Raw genomic sequence first — 23,854 nt, 5'->3', positions numbered from 1 at the left:
TCTGGGGGGTGGGGGCGCTGAGGGCAGCTGCTGGCGCTGGGCACAGGCAGCTCCCAACTCCCAGCTGAAGGGAACTCTCAGGCCAGGCAGCGGGGGCGATGCTGGGGGCCATGTCCCCTGGCCCCAATAAGCAGCTCACAAAGCTCCAGCCCCTCCCACTTTAATCAGCTCCAGAGGCCTGGCCTGTCAGAAGAGCAAAGTCTGTGCCTGCACCACCTCCCCCCCACCCCAGGGGGCATGGTCCCCCTTGGTCCCCAGCCGTGTCTGCGCCGGGCGCTGCCCGCAGTCAAAACGGGCACCGCTCACTTCACAAAGACCACACTGCTGCTGGAGTTGCGGGAAGCCAGCCAGGCTAGGAACACGTCCCTGCGAAGGGAGACAGAGCGAGCGTCAGCGGAAGGGAGGGAGGGAGGAAGGGGGGTTGGGGAGGCGCAGCCCCCACCCCCCCCTCACCTGCAGTGTTTGACGACACACTCGCTGCTGCAGTACTCGTTGTCCCAGTCGCTGCTGCTGACGGGCAGGTTGTCGCAGCCGGAGCGCACACAGCGGGGCCGGGGCGACAGCCCCACGGGTGACTCCGACACCAGCTCCACGTCCATCTGCGTCGGGGACTCCACCTGGGGGGGGAGGGGAAGGGCGGGGTCACTGGCTGCGGGGCGAGGCCTTGGGGCATCTCCCCGAATCACGCCCGCCGCGCCACTCCTGCCCCCCCAACCTCGCCCATCCCCACACAGCACCCCTCCCCCACCCCACGCGCCCAGCCCACCCCCCACCAGGCCACTCCCACCTCTGACCTCTCCCCCTTACAGCACCCATCCATGCCCCTGTGCCCAGCCCATCCCCACACAGCACCCGTCCACGCCCCCGTGCCCAGCCCGTCCCCACACAGCACCCCCCGCACACAGCCCATCCCCCCACGCCACCCCCACAGCACCCCATCCACACCCCTGCACCCAGCTCATCCCTCCCCTCAACCCTACACCCAGCCTGTCCCCCCACAGCACACCCTGGGCCCAGCCTGTCCCCACCCAGCACCCCTCCACACCCAGCTCATTCCCCACACAGCACCCTGTCCACACACCCTGCGCCCAGCCCATCACCCCCTGCACCCAGCCCATCCCTCCCCTCAACCCTGCACCCAGCCTCTCCCCACACAACACCCCATCTACACCCCCACACCCAGCCCCTCCCCACACAGCAACCGTCCACACCCCTGCGCCCAGCCCACGCCCCACTGGGCCACTCCCACTTCACCCCACTACCACCTCATGCCCCCGACCTCTCCCCCTTCCAGCAACCATCCACGCCCCTGCACCCAGCCCATCCCCAGACAGCACCCCCTCCGCCCAGCCACTCCCACCTCAGCCCGCTATGACCTCACGCCCCCGACCTCTCCCCCTTACAGTTCCCATCTATGCCCCTGCACCCAGCCCATCCCCACACAGCACCCCCTGCGCCCAAGCCGTCCCCCCACAGCACCCGTCCACGCCCCTGCGCCCATCCCCCCCCCACAACCCCCGCCGGGCCACTCCCGCCTCAACTCGCTACGACCTCACGCCCCTGACCTCTCCTCCTTCCAAAACCCAGCCACGCCCCTGCGCCCAGCCCACCCCCACACAGCACCCCCTGCACCCAGCCACTCCCACCTCAGCCTGCTACCTCATGCCCCCCACCTTTCCCCCTTCCAGCACCCATTGGCGCCCCCCCCTCACGGGCCACTCCCACCCCCAACTTCTCCCCCTTACAGCACCCGTCCACGCCCCCGTGCCCAGCCCGTCCCCACACAGCAATCCCTGCAGCCAGTCCATCCGCCCACAGCACCCGTCCACACCCCCGCAACCAGCCCTTCCCCTCATGCCACCCCCACACCCAGCCCCCCACAGCACCCCATCTACACCCCTGCACCCAGCTCATCCCTCCCCTCAACCCTGCACCCAGCCTGTCCCCCCACAGCACACCCTGGGCCCAGCCTGTCCCCACCCAGCACCCCTCCACACCCCCTGCACCCAGCCCATTCCCCACACAGCACCCCGTCCACACACCCCATGCCCAGCCCCTCCCTCCCCTCAACCCTGCACCCAGCCCCTCCCCACACAGCAACCCCCACACCCAGCCCATCATCCCCTACACCCAGCCTATCCCCCCCCACGCCACTCCTCCACATCCCCCCTACACCCAGCCTGCCCCCCATCCTCCTCCACACAGCCCTGCACCCAGCCTTTCCCCCAGCCTATCCCCCCACCCAGCCTGTCCCCCCACAACTCCCTGCACCCAGCCTGTCCCCCCATGCCACCCCTCCACACCTATCCCCCCATGCCAACCCTCCACAACCCCCTGCACCCAGCCTGTCACCCCTCCACAACCCAACACCCCCCTGCACCCATCCTGTCCCCACGTCACCCCTCCATCACTCCCCTGCACCCAGCCTATCCCCCCACGACCCACACAGAGAACCCCCGGGTCATATACACTTCTCCAGTCCATCCTACCCCATGGCCTTTGAATGTGCTGGCTCTTGGCCCCGCCAGCCCCCCATCGACCGCAAGGCTTCCGTCCAGCCCTCCCAGGAGCAGGGCCACGGGGCTCCCGTTCTCTCCTCCTCACCTCGGGCACCACGTCGGCCGTGATCATCTCCACGGGCTCTGGGGAGCCCTGGGGCTCCGGGCTGGGCCGCTCGGGACTGGCCTCCTCGGGCTGCAGGGTGACAGGCTGGATCTGCAGGGCTGGTGGAGGCAGGATCTTGATCTGCAGGGGCGGGGGCTGTTGCTGCAGGTGGAGCCGCACCTTCTGCTGCAGGGCGGGCTGCTGCATGGCCTGCAAGGGCGGCGGCGGCTGCAGGACGGCAACCTGCTGGGCAGGGGGCTGGGGCGGGGGCATCTGCTGCAGGGGCGGGGGCTGGAGCCGGGGCAGCTGCATGGAGGAGGCAGCGGCGGCGGCAGCGGCCGCTGCCTGCAGCACAGAGCGGGTGACTATCTGGGTGGCGCCTGTGCCCAGCTGCAGCCCCCTGGAGGTGACGGAGGTGACGGGGATGACAGTGACCACACCGCCCTGCGAGGACAAGGGCAGCATCTGCTTGGGGATGATTATCTTGGTGAAGCTGGGCTGGGCTGGCGGCGGCGAGCAGAGGTTCCCGGCGGTGGGCGCTGGCTGGGGGGTGGCTGGTGGGGACTCCAGAACCGGCGAGGGGGCAGGGGGTGTGGGGGCTGGCACAGGGGCCGCGGGGGCCGGAGCTGGTGCTGGCTGGGGAGCTGCTGGGGGCGGCACTGGGTTCAGGTCCAGCTCCGCCGTCTCGGCTACCGTCTGCAGAGAGGGAGAAGGAAGATTAGCCCAAGAGCAGAGAAAGCAGGGAAGGGGGGGACCAACTAAGGCCCCCCTGGGAACCCTGAACAATGCAGGGCAGCCCCCTCCTCCCTGCGGCAACCCAGAGAGGAGCCCTAGGGGAGAACGGACGAGCCAGAGCCTCCTGCCAGGCGGGGGAGAAGCAACTGAAGCAGGGACCTTCCGAGAACTACAGTTTTGCTGGACTCCCTCAGCTATTTTTTCTGACCCTCTCCCTCCACCTCCATCTCTGCTTCGTTCCACCCTGCTCCTCATCCAGCCCCCGTCTCTCCGCTGAGCTGGTACCTGCTGAGCCCAGCCCGCCTTCAGAACTGCAGGGCACAGAGCGGCTGTTTGCTGCCCTCGGCCTGGGACCATGCATACAGCACCGAGCGCAGTTACCCTGTGCCTGACGCACCTGGATAGCCCGATAGGCCGCCAGCGCCTTCAGATACTCCTTCTTCGCCGCCTCCGTCTTCCGCTTGTAAACCTGGCGAGGAAGGACAGGGGGTGAGCAGCAACGCCCACGCCCAGCCCTGCCCCTCCCCAGCCCTCACCTGCCTGTGCTCTTCCCCCCAGACCCCCACTGCCCTACCCACCTGTTTCTGCTCCTCGCCCAAGCTGTCCCACATAGAGGCCACGATCTTAGAGACCTCCCCGAAGGTGGCGTTGGGGTTCTGGCCCTTGATGGCGGCCTGCGTGTCACGGAAGAACAGGGCATAGGCCGAGACCGGCTTCTGCGGCTCGTTTGGGTCCTTCTTCTTCTTCTGCTTCTTGGCGGGCTTCTGCTTCCGCCCCACGTCCAGCACCACTGGCGCAGCCTTCTGGGCCGGCACCTGCTGCTGGAGACAGACCTCACCTTCAGCAGCACGCACAGGGGAGCCAAGACCCCGGGGGGGGGGGAGGGGAGGGAGATGCGGAGCGAGGGGCCCTGGCGCTGCCTGGGGGGGGAGGAGAGGGCGCGAGGGGTCCTGGCGCTGCCCGCGGGGGGAGGGGGAAGCAGGCGCGAGGGGTCCTGGCGCTGCCCGCGGGGGGGAGGGGGAAGCAGGCGCGAGGGGTCCTGGCGCTGCCCGCGGGGGGGGGAGGGGGGGGGAAGCAGGCGCAACGGGTCCTGGTGCTGCCCACGGGGGGGGGGGGGGGGGGAGCAGGAGGCCCTGGCACTGCCCATGGGGGGATGGGAGCGAGGGGCCCTGGCAGTGCCCGCAGGGGGCGAGCAGGAGCGAGGGGCCTTGGCGCTGCCCGCAGGGGGCGAGCAGGAGCGAGGGGCCCTGGCGCTGCCCGCAGGGGGGGGAGGGGGGAGGCAGCAGCATCTCACCCGTCTGAACTCCTCTGGCTCGTCCTCCTGCAGGGAGCTGGTGGGGGAGGGCGTGGTGGAGAGCCGCTCCTCGGGCGACTGGGCAGCGGGCGGCAGGATGGAGCTGCCCCCCAGGCTCAGGCCCAGCTGGGAGCTCAGCTCGGACTGGTCGATGGTGGTCAGCTGGCCGTGCCCCATCAGTGCACCGGGGCTCATGGGCACGTCTATCGTGACGGGCGGGTTGGTGCTGTACTGGGTGCCCATGGAGTGATCCAGGTCCTGGGGAGGCAGACACAAAGCTGGGGGGCTGGCGCTGGGGGGCACTGTCCGTCGCCAGAGGAGCCCCCCCCGCAGCACCAGCCTCCTGCAATACCCCAGCCTGCTGCTAGAGGGCACCAGCCCTGGCCCTCCCGGCACATACATCCTCAGCCAGCCACTAGGGGGCCCAGGCTCCTCCCAGCCCCACAACCAGGCACTACAGCGCCTTGCGACGCAACCCGCCCTTCCCTGCCCAGCCCTGGCCCCAGCCCCTCACCATGGCCAGCCCCCCCGCCAGGAGCCCGCCGCCCTGCTCCATGAGGCCGTGGTTCATGCCCACGGGCATGTCGAGGGCCTGCACGCCATACTGGGTGGAGAAGCCGGAGTCGGGCGCGCTGCTGGGGTCCCCCAGGTCATCGAAGTGCCCCACCACATCTGAGACAGCCAGCGAGGGGTCGGCGTCCAGGGAGATGGGCGGGATCTCAAACTCCTCATCCCCCAGGCTGGGGGTGTGGAACGTCTGCAGAGAGGTCGGAGACTTGAACTCGGTGCCCTGGTGCCCCCTTCCCCCGGCCAAGGCCCAGCCCCATCTCCCTGGTGTCCCCCTGCCCCCTCCCCTGGCCAGGGCCCAGCCCCCATCTCCCTGGTGCCCCCCACTGCCCCCTCCCCCGGCCAGGGCCCAGCTCCATGACCCTGGTGCCCCCCTGCCCCCTCTCCTGGACAGGGCCCAGCCCCCATCTCCCTGGTGCCCCATAGTGATCCAGAGGTTCTGTGCCATGCCCCATCTTTTAAACCGTCCCTCGGAGGAACCCCTTCAGTGAACCAGACCCCCAGGGGGTCCCACTCTTCCTTCAGAGTCGGCCACATGGCTCCAAGACCGAGTCTGGGCTCCAGCCCCCCTGCTTCACCCCAGGAAGTCCCCACTGGGGCAGCAATGTTTCCTTCACAGCTCCCTCTCACAGTGACCCTCTTGGTTTCCTCTCTCTGCCTCTGCTAGTCGCTCATTCCCAGGTGAGCCCTGGTCTCCCCAGGGGCCAGCTCCAGCCTCCATCCATGGGCCTCCTCCCGCAGACCCTGCTCTGCTCCGCTCCCACCCCAAATCCATCTCCCATTTTCCACCCCCAGCCGCAATGCCATCTCACCTCCGCCCCCGACAGGAAGGGATGGGCCGTCCCCGTGATGGCCAGGTAATTGTCGTTTCCTCCAGGGAACTATGGGGGAGAGAAGAGATGTGGGCTGGTGGGGGGAGGGGGGCAGACCAGCCTGTTTCCTTGGTTTCTGTGCAAACCCCAGCCCACAGGCATTCAGCCCTGTACATGGGGTGACTGGCACCTGGTCCAGGCAGCAGAGAGGGGGAAACAAAGGAGCCCTGGTGGTGTTAATGGGGCTTTCCAATCAGACACAGGCAACCATGCCAGCCTCACCTGCACACACCAGAACCTGGGACTGGAAGCTGGGCCAGCCACATTCTGGTTGGAAATCAGGCACCATTGTTGTTGGGTGTGTTGTTGGTTTTTGTTTTTGTTTTTTTTTAAACAACGAGGGGAATTAACCGCTAGGACAAACTCCTGAGGGAAATGGTGGAATCTCCGTCTCATGAGGGCTTCAGGGACAGCCCGGAGACCTTCCTGGAAGGTGCTTTAGGAAGCCGGGCATTGGTTGAGCTCTGGCCAGCGGGAACTGGGAGGAATTCTCTAAATAGTGCCTTCAAAGGTTTTAGCATTTGTCTAGGTTTGAAAATTAATCCAGATTCAGGCAGGGAGAATTTAAACTACAACAACAGCTCTCCACATGTATTAATTCCCTGCTTTGTCAGAAACTCCCCGTGGAAGCTGAGGCAAGTCACTAAGGGCTTGTCTACATGGGACACTCAGAAAAGTTAATCCAATTTAACTACAAGTGTGAATTTAAAGTGGATTTGCTAAACTGCACACAACTCCTGTGTGGATAGTATTATTCAGCATTCAAGTGGCCATAATTAACTTTAACTTCAAAGTGAGTTAGGTTAAATGTGGTTTAACTAATTCACTTCAAATGAATTCACATTAATTTTCCTGACTGTCCCATGCAGAGGACTTAGCCTCTCTGCCTTAGTTCCCCACCCATACAGAGGGCATACTAGCACTGCGCTGCCCCTCAGGAGCACTGGGAGAAGAAATACATTCAAGATTGTCAGGCACTCAGATACTCTGGAGACAGAAAGACAATAGAAGTACTTTAGCTTGTTCCTGTATCACTGAATCCACTTTCATAGCAGAGCTATTCTGAACAAGTCCATGTGCACACAAGCCTGCAGTCTAACCCACGTACGCTGGGCTCAAGCAAAGCCCTGGTCTAGAAGGTTTAGTGGCAGAGCTATGACTGTGACGGGTGTGACATTTATGGCAGAAAAAACCCACGGGAGCCACAGTAAAAGTGGTATAAAAGATATGCTAGGAGAGCTTCTTTCGCTTCCCCGGCACAAACCCTTTTATACCAGCAGAGCTGTCTCTACACTGGGTGGGGGGTTTGCTGCCTTAACACTGCTGGCATGGCCATGTTTAAAGGTAGACAAGACCTGGCTCACAGCCTTTTTGTCCCTCTAAGGTGGCCTAGGGATCTGGAATTTCAGCCTGACCCACAGGCAGAGGCACGAGGATCTCTCTGAGGATGGGATTTTACACAGGTGCAATCGAACTGATGAGAGTTTGCAAGCGGATGCTCAGGTGGGCGAGTGGATGCTCAGTTTACAGGTGTGAGTCAAACTGCCTGAACCAGTTTCACACCAGCAAAAGGCAGGTGTTGGTCACAATCCAGTCCCTTCATTACTTTGGCGTAAGGCTTCGTCTACACTAGCACGGGTTCGCTGGCAGAGCTGGACACCAGCGCAGCTCTGCTGCCCATGCTGCCCTAGCAGAGATGCGCCTGATGCCAGCCCAAGAGAAATAGCATTTAAACAGGACACTGCTCAGGCCAGGTCCCAGAGCCAAACAAGCTGCTCCAGCAAATGCGCTTCTGTGTCAGCATCACCAACCCCAGGGGCTCCCAGCTCCATTATTCTGGGGGGAGGGGGCACATGTGTGTCACTTCAGCACATCCCAACCACCCCCACAACCACCCCGCTCCCCAGCCGCCCCCCCACCTCCCCAGGCCCCTGCAACCAGCCCCCCCAACCACTCCCCAGCCCCCCCCCCACAACCACCTCCTGCAACCACTCCCCAGGTCCCCCGCAACCACCCCGCTCCCCAGCCCCCTGCAACCAGCCCCCCAACCACTCCCCAGGCCCCCCCAACCACCCCAGCCCCCCCCCACAACCACCCCCCTTCCCACCTCCCCAGCCCCCTGCAACCAGCCCCCCAACCACTCCCCAGGCCCCCACCACCACCCCAGCCCCCCCACACAACCACCCCCCTTCCCACCTCCCCAGCCCCCTGCAACCAGCCCCCCAACCACCCCCCTTCCCACCTCCCCAGCCCCCTGCAACCAGCCCCCCAACCACTCCCCAGCCCCCACAACCACCCCGCTCCCCAGCCCCCACAACCACTCCCCAGCCCACAACCACCTCCTGCAACCACTCCCCAGGTCCCCCACGACAACCACCCCCCGGCAACCACCCCGCTCCCCAGCCCCCCCACCTCCCTACAACCAGCCCCCCCACCTCCCTACAACCAGCCCCCCAACCACTCCCCAGCCCCCCCACAACCACCCCCCTCACCTCCATGGTCCCAGCAGCCGCCACGGCCTGCGAGTCTGTAAGCGACCCCCCCGAGCCCTCTCCAGGAACCGGAAATCGCCGCCCTCCCGTGCTCCCCCAGCAGCACTGTTCTCCCTCCGCCGCCGCTGTTTGGCGTCACTTCCGGTACAAACCCCAAGCCCCCCCAGTAGAGCTGGGAGTGGGGCACAACGGGACGGCCAGAGCGGCTCCCGGCTGGAGAGCAACCGAGTTGAGCTCCCCCAGAGATAGAATGGCGCCGGAAGTAGAAATGGTACTGGGTGAGGGATATTGCGGCGCCGGAAGTAGAGCAGTAGAGATGACCCTATGCTAGGGCTAGAACGGCTCCGGAAGTGGATAATAAAGTCGGCACCGGCAGGAAGCTAGAGCGTACCGGCAGTAGAGCATAGAGTAGGCTCCGTGCTGGGGGTAGAGCGGCGCCACTCGCCGGAAGTAGTGCAGTGGAGACGGGGACGGTTCAGGGCGGAGATAGAGCGGCACCCGATGTAGAGCAGTAGAGTCGGAGCCTGGACAGGGATAGAGAGGCCCTTGGCGGACCTGGTTGGGGCATCATGTCTTATGCCTATCTCTTCAAATACATCATCATCGGGGACACCGGTACTGTGGGGGAGGGGCGCTGGGCCCGGGCGGGGTCACTCTCTGCCCCTCCCCCCCCCTCCCCCGGGCCTGAGAGTCTCGTTTTGTGCCCCCAGGTGTCGGGAAATCCTGTCTCCTGCTGCAGTTCACCGACAAGCGCTTCCAGCCCGTCCACGACCTGACCATCGGTGACAGCCGGGGGGGGAGTGAGGGGCACCGGCCGGGCTGGGGGGGGCGGGGTAGGAGTGAGGGGCGGGGCAGGGCTGAGCTGGGGGGCGGGAGTGAGGGGCACCGGCCGGGCTGGGGGGGGGCGGGGCTGGCAGGGGGCTGCGGGGTGGGAGTGAGGGGCGGGGCAGGGCTGGGCTGGGGGGCGGGAGTGAGGGGCACCGGCCGGGCTGGGGGGGGGGCGGGGCTGGCAGGGGGCTGCGGGGTGGGAGTGAGGGGCAGGGCTGGGCTGGGGGGCGGGAGTGAGGGGCACCGGCCGGGCTGGGGGGGGGGGGCGGGGCTGGCAGGGGGCTGCGGGGTGGGAGTGAGGGGCACTGGTGGAGCTGGGGGGGGCTGGGCTGGCAGGGGGCTGCGGGTCGGGAGTGAGGGGCGCCGGGCTGGGGGGGCGGGGCGGGAGTTAGGGGCACCGACCGGGGCTGGGCTGGCTGGGGGCTGCGGGGTGGGAGTGAGGGGCACCGGCCGGGCTGGGGGGGGCTGGCAGGGGGCTGTGAGTCGGGAGTGAGGGGCACCGGCCGGGCTGGGGGGGGCTGGGCTGGCAGGGGGCTGCGGGGTGGGAGTGAGGGGAGCTGGGGGCAGGGCTGGGCTGGCAGGGGGCTGTGAGTCGGGAGTGAGGGGCACCGACCGGGGCTGGGGGGGCGGGGCTGGGCTGGCAGGGGGCTGCGGGGTGGGAGTGAGGGGCACCGGCCGGGCTGGGGGGGGCTGGCAGGGGGCTGTGAGTCGGGAGTGAGGGGCACTGGCGGAGCGGGGGGGGGGGGGGGGGGGGGGCTGGGCTGGGCTGGCAGGGGGCTGCGGGGTGGGAGTGAGGGGAGCTGGGGGCAGGGCTGGGCTGGCAGGGGGCTGTGAGTCGGGAGTGAGGGGCACCGACCGGGGCTGGGGGGGCGGGGCTGGGCTGGCAGGGGGCTGCGGGGTGGGAGTGAGGGGCACCGGCCGGGCAGGCAGGGGGCTGTGAGTTGGGAGTGAGGGGCACCGGCAAGGCTGGGCTGGCAGGGGGCTGCGGGGTGGGAGTGAGGGGCACCGGCCGGGCTGGGGGGGGGCTGGCAGGGGGCTGTGAGTCGGGAGTGAGGGGCACTTGCGGAGCTGGGGGGGGGGCTGGGCTGGCAGGGGGCTGCGGGGTGGGAGTGAGGAGCACCGGTGGAGCTGTGTACTGTACTGGGCCTGCCCCATTGGTCCCCCTTTTAATGGTTTCTGAGGTTGTGTCTTTCTGCCAGGTGTGGAGTTCGGGGCTCGGATGATCAACATTGACAGCAAACAGATCAAGCTGCAGATCTGGGACACGGTGAGACGGGGCCGACACTGGCAGGGGAGGTTGTATTCACAGTTGTGGGGAGCAGTGGGGCTGGGAGACATAGCTGAGGAGGTGTAGGGGTAGGTAGCTAGGAGCAGTGGGAGTAATGGGGCTGTGAGCTGTGGGGTGTGGTTGCGCGGAGGGTGCTGGGGGTTGTACTGGAGCTGTGGCGCAGGGGAGGAGGTGGGTGTGATGCAGGGGAATAGGGTGACTGGGGGAAGCCAGGTGTGGGCTGGGGGAGCCGGGGGACCCAGCAGGGAAGTGGAATCAGGTGAGCAGCTGCATTCACCTCCTTTTTCTACCATCCAGGCTGGGCAGGAGTCTTTCCGTTCTATCACCCGCTCCTACTACCGTGGTGCAGCTGGAGCGCTGCTGGTCTATGACATCACCAGGTAGGGCCTGGCTCCCTCACCCCACAGTCCCCTCCCTCATGCGCTCAGAGCCTGGGGGCCGTCTGTCCCCGCAGCACCTCTCAACCCCTTCTCTGCCCCGCAGGCGGGAGACCTTTAACCACCTGACCTCGTGGCTGGAGGACGCTCGGCAGCATTCCAGCTCCAACATGGTCATCATGCTTATCGGCAACAAGAGGTAACTGATTGGGGTCCAGGGCAGGTCCCTGCAGAGATCTGCTCTCAAGGAGCTGGGAGAGCGGTCAGGGGGTTTCTCATCTCCGGGGGATGTAGGAACCCCGGTGGGGTGGGGCTGATATCTGCAGGGTTGGATGGGAAGCCGGCTTTCCGTGAGGGGATTCTCTGGGCGGTGCAGGGATCCAGGGTGAAGCATGCTTATCTCTGCCAAGACAGGCTCCACAGCCGAGGGCAGGGCTCCCAACATGGCCTTTGGGGGCCCTAGGACTCACTGGGGCAGGACCCCTGCCCATCCATGCTCACCCCCCACCCCTGGTGTCCCCGCAGTGACCTGGAGTCCCGGCGGGACGTGCAGAAAGCAGAGGGAGAGGCCTTCGCGCGGGAACACGGGCTGGTCTTCATGGAGACCTCGGCCAAGACGTCCACCAACGTCGAGGAGGTGACCAAGAGGAAAGGGGGGCTGGGATCACGGCCTGGGACTGCCCCTTCCCTCCCGCAGTCCCCCCATCCCCCCACCCGCTCTCCCACCCCATTCCTCCCTATTCTGCCCACCCCATTCCCCTTCCCGCACCCTCCGCTCAGCCAAGACAGCTGTCAGTGGCAGAGGGGACTAGAAGGGACCTGGGGTCACCTCCCATAGTGCCCCCTTCCACACCCCATTACACCCAGGAGCCCCCTCTCCTTACAGCAGGGCTAGGGGGTGCACCTGGGAGCCACATCCTGGGTGCGGGGGACAGATGCCCCCAGGCCAGCCCGCTTTCAGCCCCACATGTGTTGGGTTTTCAGGCCTTCATTGACACAGCCAAGGAAATCTACAGGAAGATCCAGCAGGGGCTTTTTGACGTCAACAACGAGGTGAGCCAGACCCTCCCCACTTCTTGTCTGCCTTCTGCCTGGGGGATGCCCTGGCACTGCCATCCTGGACGTCTGGGTTCCCACTTCCTCTCCCAGGCATATGCTGCGGGAGTGAGTGCCCCATGCTGCTATCTCGGATGCCTGGGTCCCTTCCCTTAGGGACCAGGAGCTCTGTGAGATCTTCTATGGGTGATGGGATTCCATTCCCAGACCCAGTGTCTTCTTGCAGGGCCCGCGGAGGAAGCGCCCTCCCCTGTCCACACCTGAGTAACCTCCCCTCTCTCTTCTAGGCGAATGGCATCAAGATCGGGCCCCAGCAGCCATCGGGGGCAGCTCCTGGCACCGGCTCTCGCCACAGCCCCCAGGGCTCAGGAGACAGTTCGGGCTGCTGTTGAGCCCCGCGTTGATGCCAGTGCCCCTGGAGTGGGGGGTCACCCTCTGCTCCCCTGGGGCTGAGACCAGCCCGCCCCAGTCCCGGGTGGGGAAGGTGGCTCCCTGGCTGAGCCGTGGAGGTGGGAGGGGCTCATGACTCCTGTCCCGACCCCATGGAGGGAAAAAGGTGTCCCCTGACGCACACCTGGGGGGTGGTTAACGACCCTGCCCATGGTTCCACACCCCCAAACATTCCTTTTTGTAAGTTGTGGGGGGGGCAGAGCCTGGTCTGGAGTCACCCCCCATCAGTGCCTTCTCGCTTCAGCTGCATCTCTTGTTGCCCGGGCCCTGGTGAGGCCCCCGCTTCCCTGGGGCTTGTGAGTCCCAACTGGGGGCCCCCCACCCTGTTTGTGTGTTCCTGGCCAGGTGCCCAGCCCCCACTCCTCAGCCTGTATCGGCTTTTATCGTGTACTCCCTCTCTGTGGCTCGTCTTATTAAACATGTGCATGTCTGTAACCCACACTCGCTGCATCTCTGCTTATGAGGTGGGGCACCATAGCGTAGTCCTTCCCCTCCCAGAGCTGGGGAGAGAACCCAGGAGTCCTGGCTCCAATCCTAACCCATTAGACTCCACTCACCTCCCAGAGCTGGAGAAAGAACCCAGGAGTCCTGGCTCCCAGCACCCCGTGCTGTAACCTCCTAGGCTGCACTACTGATGGGAGATTTATTCTCTTGTTGGCTTGGCAGGGCTGAGTTTTTCTAAGCTTTCTGGGGGCTTCAGGCACTGAGTTCCCCATTCACTGGGCACCCAGTTCCCTTGGGAAGCTCTGAACATCTGGGCCCCACGCTGACAACACAGAGGTACAGACACTGGTGATGGATAGACAGTCTACAGTAACTGGTGTTGCTGGGAGAGCGTTTAACAGTCAGGCCTGGGGTTTGCAAAGACACCCAACTCCCCATGTCTCTCAGCTCAGGTCAGCGTGGCTCCCAGAGGAAACGGACACCCGTGTGCCTAGCCTCCATTACTGCCCCTCAGCTCTGGGGAAAGCTCCCTAAAGATAACCCTTCACCTCCTCCGAACCCCTCGTGCCCTGATGCAGGCAGCTGGAGGGCTGTGATGGCCGGTGGTTAAGCACTGCATACATCCTGCTAGGCAGGTTAGGATGGGTTACCTCATCTCCCTTCACCCACCTGCAGAGTCTGGAAGGTCTTTTAGCCTTTACCTGCATGGGAACATTGCACCAGTTACACGCTGATTGGTTTGAACTTGGCGCTGAACCCCATTGGACCCTACGATACCGGTTCCCAATTGTAAACTAAACTGAAATAGGCCACTTCTAAACCCAAATGGGAGACAGTGATGTGGTTTGTTCTGGCTTGGATGAACAATTTTTTGTTTCTTCAACATATTAAACTTTTTAAATTTTTTGTTACGAAATTCGAAACAAGTTTTGTTTCAAAGTGTATGTAAACAAATATTTGCTTAATTTTAAAAAAAGGATCTCCTGGGTTTTTCCTTCTCTCGTTTTTTTGTTGTTGTTTTTTTAATTCCCTTTCTTTCCTTTTTTACCTCACCGGGGGGGGGACGACGACAATGATCACTTTTTTGTTAAAACATTTTTTTCACTTTTCTCACTGGGAAAATGTAAACACATGAGAAACAGAGGGGCTCTTCCCCCCACATTCTCCAACTTTAAAAACCCTTTAAACTCCTTTTTCCCCCCCATAGAAAAAGCAGGAAAATAAAAATTTGTGAGAAAGTTGACATTTCCCCACAATATTTTCCCCTTCAAAAGATTATAAATTGTTAAATGTTTATGGGAAGGGGGAATCTATGTATATATAGAGCTGGAATCCTATTTTTCAGCAAAACATTTTTGTCCAAAACCTAATGTTGAAGAAACAAAAATTGTTCATTTTCTGTTGAAGCTTTTTGCAAAACAAACTTTAGACCCATCTCTCAAGTGCAGGAGACAGTTTCAAGCAGCATGTTGGCTTTGTTAGGGACAGCCCCAGCTTGCAAGCCTAGGGACTTGCACGGTCTGTCTCGAGCTGTGTCTACGCTATGCAGGCTATGCCAGCATGCGCTGCATCTCCAGAAGTTTTTCTGCCAGTGGAGGAATGTGACCTCACCAAACAACATGAGTTGTGCTGACAAGCCCTCTTCTGCCCGCACAGCTGGGGCTTTGTTGGCATAGCTGTGTTGCTAGGTTGTGTGTTTTGTTCACACCTCCGGCTGACATGTCTATTAAGGGAAGACAAGGTCTTAGCGCATCTCCTCGGACAGGACTGACCTGAGGGAGTCCAGCCCCTTTTTTAATTTAAAAAAAAAAAATGAGCAATTTTAATTTCATTCAAACATTTTGATTTGCTGTTTGGTTGGTTTTTTTTCCCTATTTCTGGGGGGAATAGCAGGAGCCGGGGGAATTCCTCCTGTCCCTAACTTTTACATCCCCTCCCTTTTTTCCTGGGGCAGAGAAGGGGGGGGGGCTACTGGAGGAGAGGAGGAATTCCTCCACTGTTTGTAGAATACAAATTTTGACTTTGTTTAAAAAATAATAAATCTTTTTCTGTGGGAAGTGGCTTTGGTATTAAAAAGCTTTTTTGGAGGAAAATGTGTTGAGCTGCTTCCAGTCTCAGCATCGAGCTGGAAGGGCTGAGAATCCCAGCTGGAGGATGCTTTCGCCAGACACCAGTCACTGGGCTGAGTACAAAAGTTAGACTAGGTGAGCTACTGCTCCCTGATGGCCTCCTCTGGTATGGAAGGACCAGAGCGGTTTTGTGGGCATTTCTCCCTGCATTGCTCAGACACCTTGGAGCTGCACTGGGCCATCTGGGTGTAAGTTGTGGCCCCACATAGGCTGGCTGGGCTGAGCCCCCGGGAAGCGCAGCAGTGACTACTACATGGGTCACAGAGGCTAATGTTTCTGGGCATCTCTCTGGAGAGAATGAATTTGACTGGTCACCCACCCAGCTGTCTGTCCTTCCTCCTACAGTATCTGTCTGTCCTAATCTACTCAGCCTGTCCTTTCACTGCCATTACATATCTCTACCTGGTGACTGTCTGTCTCTGTTTCTCCATACACACCTGCTTTTTTCTCTGCCTCTGTCCTGCCATCCCTTCTCAGTCTGCCTGTCTGCCAGGACTCCTCTTGATTTCTGTGTGACCCTGCATGTCTAATAAACCCTGCCCCTGCCTCAGTTGTGCCTGTTCTATTTGAATCCCACTGGGGTTCAGTTTCCTTTGTGAAGACCGGGTCCTGGTCCAGACGCTGCAGCTCTGGGACCAGGGGCGTGGCGCTGACTTCAGGCAGTGACCTCTGAATGAAGAGCAGAAATGGAGCAAGGCAAGCAGGCTTTTAACCTTCCAGGGTGAGGGGCAAATAACTTTGTTCCCACCCTGTGATAATGCCTCTGAGAGTGCCAATGCAGGGGGCAAGGTGGGACAGAGACCCAAAGAGTCCCGCGGGAGGTGAACACTGTTGCAGGGTTTGTCCCCTCGCTGACAGAAGCTCTGTTGGCCACACCCCACTCCTAGCCGTAATATCCCCAGGGACCTGGAGGGGAGCAAGCCCCACCATCTCTCTGTTCACTGCCCTGGAATTTCCTTCACGTCTCCCAGAGCCCAGAAGGCGCCTAGACTTAAGGCCTGGCTACACACGGAGTTACCCAGATGAACCCCACATGAAGAACAGTGCCTGGCTTCTGTTTATCACCGTACATGCTTTGCCAGGGTACCTATAATAGCTAGACCAGCAAACCCTCCTAGTGTGAGCACAGTTTATATCAGCAAGAAAAGATTGTGCTTTTATTGGCACTTCCAACTGATGCCTTGTATACACTAGAAAAGCTTTTCTGGCATAGCTGGACCAGTCTAGCTACACAGGCAAATCCTCCTAGTGGAGACAAAAGTGTTCACATGCCAGTATAAATCCATCTGCTCTCAAGTGTAGAACAGCATAGGTATGTGGGTAACAAAACCACACCTGGTGAAACAGCTCTGCCAATATCAATGGTAAATGTAGACCAGGTCTCCCCCGAACGAAAGAGCTATACCAGTAGAAGAGGAGTATTGCTGGTATAGCTGTCTCTGCACTAAGCTTTGCTAGCACACCTTTGTGAATCAGGGATCACACTGCATCACAACCCTGACCCATAAAACTGTGTCAGCAGGAGGCTGCAGTGTAGACAGAGCCTGAGGGTTTATGTACACGTGTAGTTTTCCTGACTATAACTCCAGAAGTGGGCATTTTTAGGGGTTTCTACATGGGGATGTTAATCCAGTTTATAGCAGGGCATGAATTTAAAGCGGAATAGTTTAGAATAACTTCCTGCGTTGGATGCTCTTATTCTACAAGCAAGTCTTGTTTACATGGGGGCACTCAGAAAAATTAGTCTGCATTAAAGATGTGAATTACAGAATAAGAGCATCCACACATGGAGTTTTTCAAAATAGCTGTTCTACTTTAAATTCACACCCTGCTTTAATCCAGATTAATATCTTGTTGTAGACAAGCCTAAGCATGCTTGCAGGAGTTAATCAAGAGCAACTCCATGTGTAGAACAGCCTTTAAGATTCTTAAAACCAGGATTGACACTACTTTATTCCTTTGAAAAATGGGAATTAGAGGGCTAAAGTAAATCTCTTCTGTGGTACTACACAGAAATAGGGTTACATGGTGGAGGGGGAACTGCACCTCCCACTCAGCTACCAGCTCTGTCTCCCTCCTGACCTCTCCATCCCACCCACAGGGCTAGAGGGCAAAGGGTCTCTTCAGTAGGTGAGGATCATAGAGGTATGAGCTGCCCCATTCATCTCAGTGTGGTGCTTTTGGCTGACAGATTTATCTTGACACCATACCAGGGAATGTGAGCTGCCCCATTCATCTCAGTGGGGTGTTCACCTCCCCCATATCCTGGGGTGCACTACTTTTAAGGCAGATTACCAACATGCATGGATTGGGGGGGGTTCTGTCTCTAGAACTCCTTGACCAAATTACTCCAAATTCGCAGCACAACTCCTACTCCAGCTCCTGTCGGTGGTCTACCAGGAATCAAGAGGATCTCACTGTGTATGTGGATTTCAGTGCATTTTGAAGATTAAAAGAAGCTAATTTTGTGCGGGGCAGTCTTGTGAACCGTTGGCCATATGATGCTAAACATGGACCACTAATTCTTCCCCCAGGCTTAACGAAACAGAGTAATTTTCAAGATAGTCTGAGTATGCCTGCAGATTTTAGAGCCTTTTGAATTAGCTACTCATTAACAAAAAGTTCTGCCCTTGAGGTGACTCCTCCACCCCACTTTTAACTCCAATCACAGAAGGATACAAAATCTTTTTTTTTTTTTGGTGCGGGTGGTGGTTAATGTTTTTTAGCATTTCAGTGTTGCCGGATTTAATCATTTTATTGCAAGTCTTGGACATTGGATGTTTCTCTTAAAGCCCCAGCTCCTAGTGTTAGGTGATTATTCCTGGCTCTGCTTCTGGCTTGCTGAGAGACCTTGAGCAATCACTTCATGCTGTGCCTCAGGTTCCCCATCTCTAAAATGCAGATAGTTATACTGACCTTGTTTTTAAAGCACATTGGGATCAACAGAGATGAAAAGCACTGGATAAAAGCTAGAGATTATTATAATTGATTATGTGAGACTCCCAGCTTTCTTACTTTGTAAAGGGAGTTTACAGAGTAAACTGTTGGATGCTGCTGTTGGATGAGAAAAGTTGGAAAAGTGACCACCTCTAAAGTCTAAAAAAAAATTAATTAAAAAGAATTGTAAATGTTATCTTTGTTTAGGGTAACCAGATGTCCTGATTTTATAGGGATATTCCTGAAATTTGGGGCTTTTTCTTATATAGGCTCCTATTACCCCCCCCCCCCACACACACACACTGTCCCAATTTTTCACACTTGCTGTCTGATCACCCTATCCTTGTTTACAAAAAAAACCCATGATTTTTAAACACAATGCTGTTAATTTAAATAAAATCTCAATACTATTGAACCCAATCCCATGATTTCTAATCCATATCCCATCATTTCTATACCTAATCCCATGATTTTTAAATCCAATCCCAGGATTTCTAACCTGATCCATGATTTTAGGCCTGTCCCATGATTTGGGGGGGAGCTGACTCATGGTTTTTGGACACCTGGGGCAGGCAGCCTGTTCCCCAGCTGGGCATTGGAGGGTAGGGGGGGGCACTGCGAGTGTGGGGTCACCACTGTCTTAAATAGGGGGTTACCCCCCCCAAAATACACTCAGCATCCAGAAAAAAGAACAGGAGTACTTGTGGCACCTTAGAGACTAACCAATTTATTAGAGCATAAGCTTTCGTGGACTACAGCCACTTCTTCGGATGCATATAGAGTGGGCTGTAGTCCACGAAAGCTTATGCTCTAATAAATTGGTTAGTCTCTAAGGTGCCACAAGTACTCCTGTTCTTTTTGCAGATACAGACTAACACAGCTGCTACTCTGAAATCAGCATCCAGACCAAACCAAGATGGCTATACCACATAGCTGTCCGACCCACTGCCTGACTGTGAAAGGGGTGGGGAAAAATTACCCACGACAGGTTGCCAAACGAGGTGGGGGAGGGAATAAATCCACAAACATTGGGGTTTATTAAATTATTATTATTTTAATTCAGGCACCACTCAGGACAGTCCCGCCCGGGCGAGGCCCCCCCTCCTCCTCCTCCTCTCTGCGGAGACTTCCTGGTAGGCTCTCAGCCTAACCTGCTGGCTGGCCCCGCCTCCTAGGTCGCCGGGCCCGTCGCCGCGGCCGGGCGAGGTGGGCGGGGCTTGGAGGGGCTGCGGGTTAGGTTGCGCCGCCCATGCTCAGCTGCCTTGTTCTCTCTCCCGGGGAGGGGGGGGGCAGCGCCGCGAAGGGTGAGGCCGAGGCAGCCGCAGGGGAGACCCCAGGTAAGGTCCCCGCCCCCCCCCGCCTGGCAGGGGTATTATGGGATGGCGACGTGCCGTCTGCGGGATGCAGGCCAGGCAGGGAGATTCCCCCCACCCCCGGGAGGGATGGCCCAGCCCGCCCCCCATAGGGGATAATGGGGGGGGGCGTCCACACTGCACGGGGCGGGGGAGCTGGGTCCACACTGCACTGGAGGGGGGGCGGGGCGGGATTGGGTCCACATTGCATGGGGCAGGGGGGGGATTGGGTCCACATTGCACTAGAGGAGTGGGGGCTGGGTCCACACTGCACGTGGGAGAGGGGTTGGGGGGCTGGGTTCACATTAGGATGGGGGCTTGAATCCACATTGTAGGGGGGGGGTCCATGTCACCTTGGTGGGTGGGGGAGGGGTAAGTAGATTGGTGGTGGGAGGAAGCATCCAGGTAGTGCTTTCCTGGGGGGGTTGGTGCATCTGTGCTGTGCTGATCTGGGGGGGCACAGGGAGAGGATACAGTGTGCTGCCCCTTGTGGGAGGTTTCTGTTGGGAGGGTGCTGCCCAGCTTTCCCTCTGGAGTGAAATACCCCTCCCCTCCACACCCCCTCCAGGGCCTGGAAGCCCCCAGCTGGTGGGGGTGGGGTTGGTTAGATGTTGAGGGGCATCCACTCAGGTTGGTCCCATATTATTGTATTGGGTGGGGAGATAGCACGGATGATGTGGGATGCCTGCAACATCACCTCAGCCCCTCTCTGCTGGGTTCAGAACCCCTGTCTCACTATGGCTTGTCTCTAGTTTTCTTCTTCCCTTGTGTCTGGTAATAGCTCAATCCTTCCCTTCCCATGGTGAATAGGAGCAAGTAGGCCCCATGTGCACCCAGGGGGTGTCCGCAGTATAGAGGGGAAGGGCTGGTAGGCGGGGAGCCCCGTTACAAGTATGATCTGGGAGATGTCAGCCAAAGATCCTATCACAGATATTTTCAGTGGGCGTTTTGGGATTGGGGAGAGGGTCCAGTTTGGTGCCTGTGTGTTGCAGGGGCAGCTCCGGTGAGGGGAAAGGCCCCTTTTCCCTAGAGGGGAAAAGTATTGAGGGGCACTGGCAGAGCTGTGGGTGGAGCCCAGGCCTGGGCTAGCAGGGGACTGCAGGTCGGGAGTGAGGGGCACCAGCAGAGCTGTGGGTGGGAGCCCAGGGCTGGCTAACGGGGCTGCGGGTCCAGAGTGAGGGGCACTGAGAAAGTTGTGTGGGGAGCCCAGCCAGGGATTGCAGGGGACTGTGGGTCGGGAGTGAGGAGCACTGGTAGTGCTGTGGGTGGAAAGCCCCAGGTCAGGGATAACAGGTGTTTGTGGGTTGGGACTGAGGGGCACTGGCAGGCCCTTGCTGGGTCACTGCTGGGCCACAGCAGCAGGTGGGCAGAGCTGCTTGGCATACATCACCCACCTGCTCGGCCTCTTCCCCCAAACGGGCCAGGACAGAGCCCTGCACAGCATTGCAGGGCTGTTGGCGTGGATGATGGGGAGTAGCGGGGTGCAGCAGGCTGTGCTGTGCAGCGTGGCAGGGGATGGAGGCTCTGTACAGCAGCAGGGTGTGTGCACAGCTCAGACCAAGCGAGGGCACCGGGGAAGGAGGGAGGATGATCTTTGGGCCAAGTCGAGGCTGACACCTGAGGGCCCTGGTAGCTGCAGCACATTGCATGGCTCTGAGGGGACAGAAGTGCGTACTCCTCTCTGTGTGTGTGAATCCATGGCTCCCTAGAATGACGAAGGACCTCTTTGACGTGAACCCGAGATTCTGCAGCTCCTGCTGCCTTCCTCCTTAGTCACTGGCTGGCCAAGCCAGATCACTGGCACCCTCCTAACTCTGCGGTTTGCCCACTGAGGCCCTAAGCTGAGTGCATTTGAATCCCTGAGCCCTGGAGTAGGGGGTGCTCCTCGACCCCCATTGTGGCCCATCACATTGCTGGCTCCCTGCTCCCGGCTGTTTTCCCATCAGTAATGTTGTGCAACCTGGATGCAAGGTCGTTGCCCAGCAACAACCCCAGCCTGTCCCCCAAGGCAGAGATGCTATGTTGAGGGGAGAGGGGAATGGAACCTTAGTTTTCTCCTCTCCTGTCCCATCACGTGCTTACCCCTGGGGCAGCCCCTTACCCTGGTGCAATGGGATGGCCTTGGATCCCTCTCTGTGAGGATCCTTCCGACCCCCAGGACCTACCTTCAGGAAAGTGTCCTCAAGTGGGAGCTGGCATTGGGAGTGGGTGGGGTCCTGGTCCCCGTCACGTGGCCCTGGCCCAGCTGAGCTCTACAGGGCCCCAGTATGGTGACACTCCTAGGGAGCGTGGCATGGGCTCCCCATGCTGAGCTCGGGGGGCACGTGCAGGGATGGGGTATGTGGCATGGGCGTGAGCCTTCGGCAGAGCTTGGTTGGTAGTGGGTGGGCGCCGGGCAGTGGGGGTCACAGTGCAGCCCAGTGGGGGGTTGTGGTTTGGGGAGGTGCCCAGGGGGTTCAGCTGGCCCAGAGGGAGCATGGGGGACAGGTGCCTGCAGATGGCACCGAGAGGGGCTGTTGGGAAACGTACAGGACTAAGGGTTGCACCCCCACCTATCGGCTTGTTGGGTGTTGTTTTCGGCTCTGGGGTGTATCGGGGCACAGTGGGGAGGGGGCAGCTGGAGTAGTTGTGGGGGACCCTGGAAGCGGCTGTATCTTGCACAACCCTGCGGGGAGGCCAGTAGGTATGTGCTGGGGTGGGTGGCTGGAGCCCATGGCTCCAGGCCCTGCTGTGGAGTGGGGTGTTAGATTGGGGGGGTCTCTGGGCTCCTGGGGGGGGTTGGTGTGTGGCACTAGGGTGCAGAGGAGGTCGGCCCCAGCATGTGTATGGGGAGTCGTGGCAGGGTTAGCACTTAGCACCTGCATCCCTGGGCTGGCTCTGGGGGTGACTCGGGGGTGCAGTAGCTTGAGGGAGGAAGCTGGAGGCAGGATGGGGGGGCTGAGGTGGGTTTTGGGGGGTTCTGCTGGGTGGGGTGGGATATTGGGGTTCTTGGGAGCTCCGGGGGGGGCTAGCTGTGGGGGGGCGGTCGGGTCTTCGGGGTGTTGGGTGGGGCTGGGGGCAGTGGGTGTCTGTGGGGTCGGGAGCTGGGGGTGGGGAGGCGGGGGGTCCCAGGGAGCTGTGTGGGGGGTGACGGGGGTCTCTGTGGGGCCAGGCTGGGAGGGTCCCAGGGAGTTGTGGGGAGGGGCGGGGGGTCTCTGTGGGGCCAAGCTTGGGGGGGAGGGCGGGAGCGTCTCTGGGGGCCAGGCTGGGGGGGGCCGGGAGCAGGGGGCGGGGGGGTCTCGCTGCGGCCGGGCCGGGCCCTGTGCCTGCTGCGCTGCTGGAAGCGGCCGGGCCCGGCGCCGCCTCCCGCCCGGCTCGGGGGAGGGACCCGCCGCCGAGACGCCGGGGCTGGAGCCGCGTCCGGGAGAGCCCGGGCCCCGTTGGGGGGGGGGGGGGAGAGCAGCATGTGGGGGGTGCCCTGCGGACACGTGGGGTGAGGTGGGGTGCCCTGGGGACGGGTGGGGAAGCATGTGGGGTGCCCTGGGGACATGTGGGGTGAGATGGGGTGGGGGAGCATGTGGGGGGTGCCCTGGGGACATGTGGGGTGAGGTGGGGTGCCCTGGGGACATGTGGGTTGGGGACATGTGGGGTGAGGTGGGGTGCCCTGGGGACGGGTGGGTTGGGGACATATGGGGTGAGATGGGGTGGGGGAGCATGTGGGGGGTGCCCTGGGGACATGTGGGGTGAGATGGGGGGAGCTCTGGGCCATGAGGGGCATGGGGGGAGCTGTGAGAGAGGCAGTGGGGCACTGAACCAGGTTGGGGCAGGGGTGCACAAGGGGAGGGAGCCATGTGGATGGGGTGGGGGAGCACTGGGGGTGTGCAGGGGTGAGATGGGGCAATATGGGTTGGGGAGAAGGAGCACTGAGGGGAGGGGGGTGGAGTGCTGTGGGAGAGAGGGGTTGGGGGTAGGGAGCTGGGGCTGGAGGGAAATGGGGGATGGTGGGGGGGTGAGGGTGCGTGGGGCAGGGGTTATGGTGAGATGGGGAGCAGGAGAGTTGGGAGGGATGAAGGGAAAAGAGGACACAAGCTGCAGGAGGGTGGGGATAAGAGGATAGATGGAGGAGTTTGGGGGGCACTGAGTGAGGAGAGGATTGGTGGGGCAGGAGAGGGATGGAGATGGGACAGCCTGGGGAACTGGGAACAGTGAAGTGGGGGTTCTGGTACGGTGTGGGGGGCAGAGTCTGTAACGCTGTAGGGGGAGTGAGGGGGCAGGGTTGATGTAATGCTGTGGGAGGTGCGGTGTGGGAGGCAGGGTCTGTAACAGTGTGGGGTGCAAGGCCTGTAACGCTGTGTGGGGCAGGTATGTGTAACGCTGCGGGGGGCAGGGTCTGGAATCCTGGGGAGGGGGGGGTGCAGGATCTGGAACACTGTGTGTGGGCTACGGTGTG

General features: G+C 60.7%; 3 protein-coding genes across 10 annotated transcripts in view; 2 read left to right on the top strand and 1 right to left on the bottom strand.

Moving 5' to 3' along the window:
• Positions 1 to 144: 144 nt before the first annotated feature.
• TOX4 (TOX high mobility group box family member 4) lies at positions 145 to 8,710 on the bottom strand. 3 transcript variants are annotated; one of them, XM_024113573.3, is made up of 9 exons: positions 8,565 to 8,710; positions 6,013 to 6,081; positions 5,148 to 5,390; positions 4,634 to 4,891; positions 3,918 to 4,160; positions 3,737 to 3,808; positions 2,605 to 3,300; positions 454 to 617; positions 145 to 366 (listed from the first exon to the last, which is right to left on the bottom strand). In XM_024113573.3, the coding sequence occupies exons 1-9, from the start codon at positions 8,568 to 8,570 to the stop codon at positions 303 to 305; spliced, it is 1,815 nt and encodes a 604-aa protein (XP_023969341.2). In that variant the 5' UTR covers positions 8,571 to 8,710; the 3' UTR covers positions 145 to 302. The 3 variants fall into 3 exon arrangements, with proteins under 3 accessions (XP_023969341.2, XP_023969342.2, XP_042699743.2); XM_024113574.3 differs by having other exon boundaries at positions 3,918 to 4,157; XM_042843809.2 differs by lacking the exons at positions 6,013 to 6,081; positions 8,565 to 8,710 and having other exon boundaries at positions 5,239 to 5,374.
• A 211-nt stretch (positions 8,711 to 8,921) lies between these two features.
• Positions 8,922 to 13,002, top strand: RAB2B (RAB2B, member RAS oncogene family). Of its 2 annotated transcripts, XM_005313452.5 has the most exons (8): positions 8,922 to 9,179; positions 9,275 to 9,346; positions 10,592 to 10,659; positions 10,978 to 11,060; positions 11,164 to 11,256; positions 11,583 to 11,694; positions 12,042 to 12,110; positions 12,401 to 13,002. In XM_005313452.5, exons 1-8 carry the CDS (start codon positions 9,134 to 9,136, stop codon positions 12,503 to 12,505), a joined length of 648 nt encoding a protein of 215 aa, XP_005313509.1. In that variant the 5' UTR covers positions 8,922 to 9,133; the 3' UTR covers positions 12,506 to 13,002. The 2 variants fall into 2 exon arrangements, with proteins under 2 accessions (XP_005313509.1, XP_023969340.1); XM_024113572.3 differs by lacking the exon at positions 11,583 to 11,694 and having other exon boundaries at positions 8,937 to 9,179.
• Positions 13,003 to 19,270: 6,268 nt separating this feature from the next.
• CHD8 (chromodomain helicase DNA binding protein 8) overlaps positions 19,271 to 23,854 on the top strand; it is a 28,310-nt gene continuing 23,726 nt past the window's right edge. For 3 of the 5 annotated variants that reach the window (XM_008177136.4, XM_024113571.3, XM_024113570.3), the window contains exon 1: positions 19,271 to 19,410. The gene's annotated coding sequence lies outside the window, so the exon portion shown is untranslated. Of the gene's footprint in view, positions 19,411 to 22,874; positions 22,898 to 23,743; positions 23,767 to 23,854 lie in introns of those variants that run through there. The other 2 variants (XM_065565284.1, XM_042843810.2) reach the window with 2 other exon arrangements.

Source organism: Chrysemys picta, chromosome 13 (genome assembly GCF_011386835.1).
Source record: "Chrysemys picta bellii isolate R12L10 chromosome 13, ASM1138683v2, whole genome shotgun sequence".
Lineage (NCBI taxonomy): Eukaryota > Metazoa > Chordata > Testudines > Emydidae > Chrysemys > Chrysemys picta.
The sequence above is the reverse complement of the archived record's forward strand: the minus strand, read 5'-3'. Positions and strand labels throughout refer to the sequence as shown.

What these genes read in the sequence shown, in the direction of transcription:
- TOX4 (XM_024113573.3), bottom strand. An exon ending in CCTTCCTGTCGGGGGCGGAG is followed by an intron (nt 5,391 to 6,012) that starts GTGAGATGGCAT and finishes ACCTCTCTGCAG; the next exon opens with ACGTTCCACACCCCCAGCCT. An exon ending in TGGCGGGGGGGCTGGCCATG is followed by an intron (nt 4,892 to 5,147) that starts GTGAGGGGCTGG and finishes CTGCCTCCCCAG; the next exon opens with GACCTGGATCACTCCATGGG.
- RAB2B (XM_005313452.5), top strand. Translation starts at nt 9,134, where the DNA reads ATGTCTTATGCCTATCTCTTCAAATACATCATCATCGGGGACACCG. An exon ending in AGCTGCAGATCTGGGACACG is followed by an intron (nt 10,660 to 10,977) that starts GTGAGACGGGGC and finishes TCTACCATCCAG; the next exon opens with GCTGGGCAGGAGTCTTTCCG. An exon ending in CGTCCACCAACGTCGAGGAG is followed by an intron (nt 11,695 to 12,041) that starts GTGACCAAGAGG and finishes TTGGGTTTTCAG; the next exon opens with GCCTTCATTGACACAGCCAA.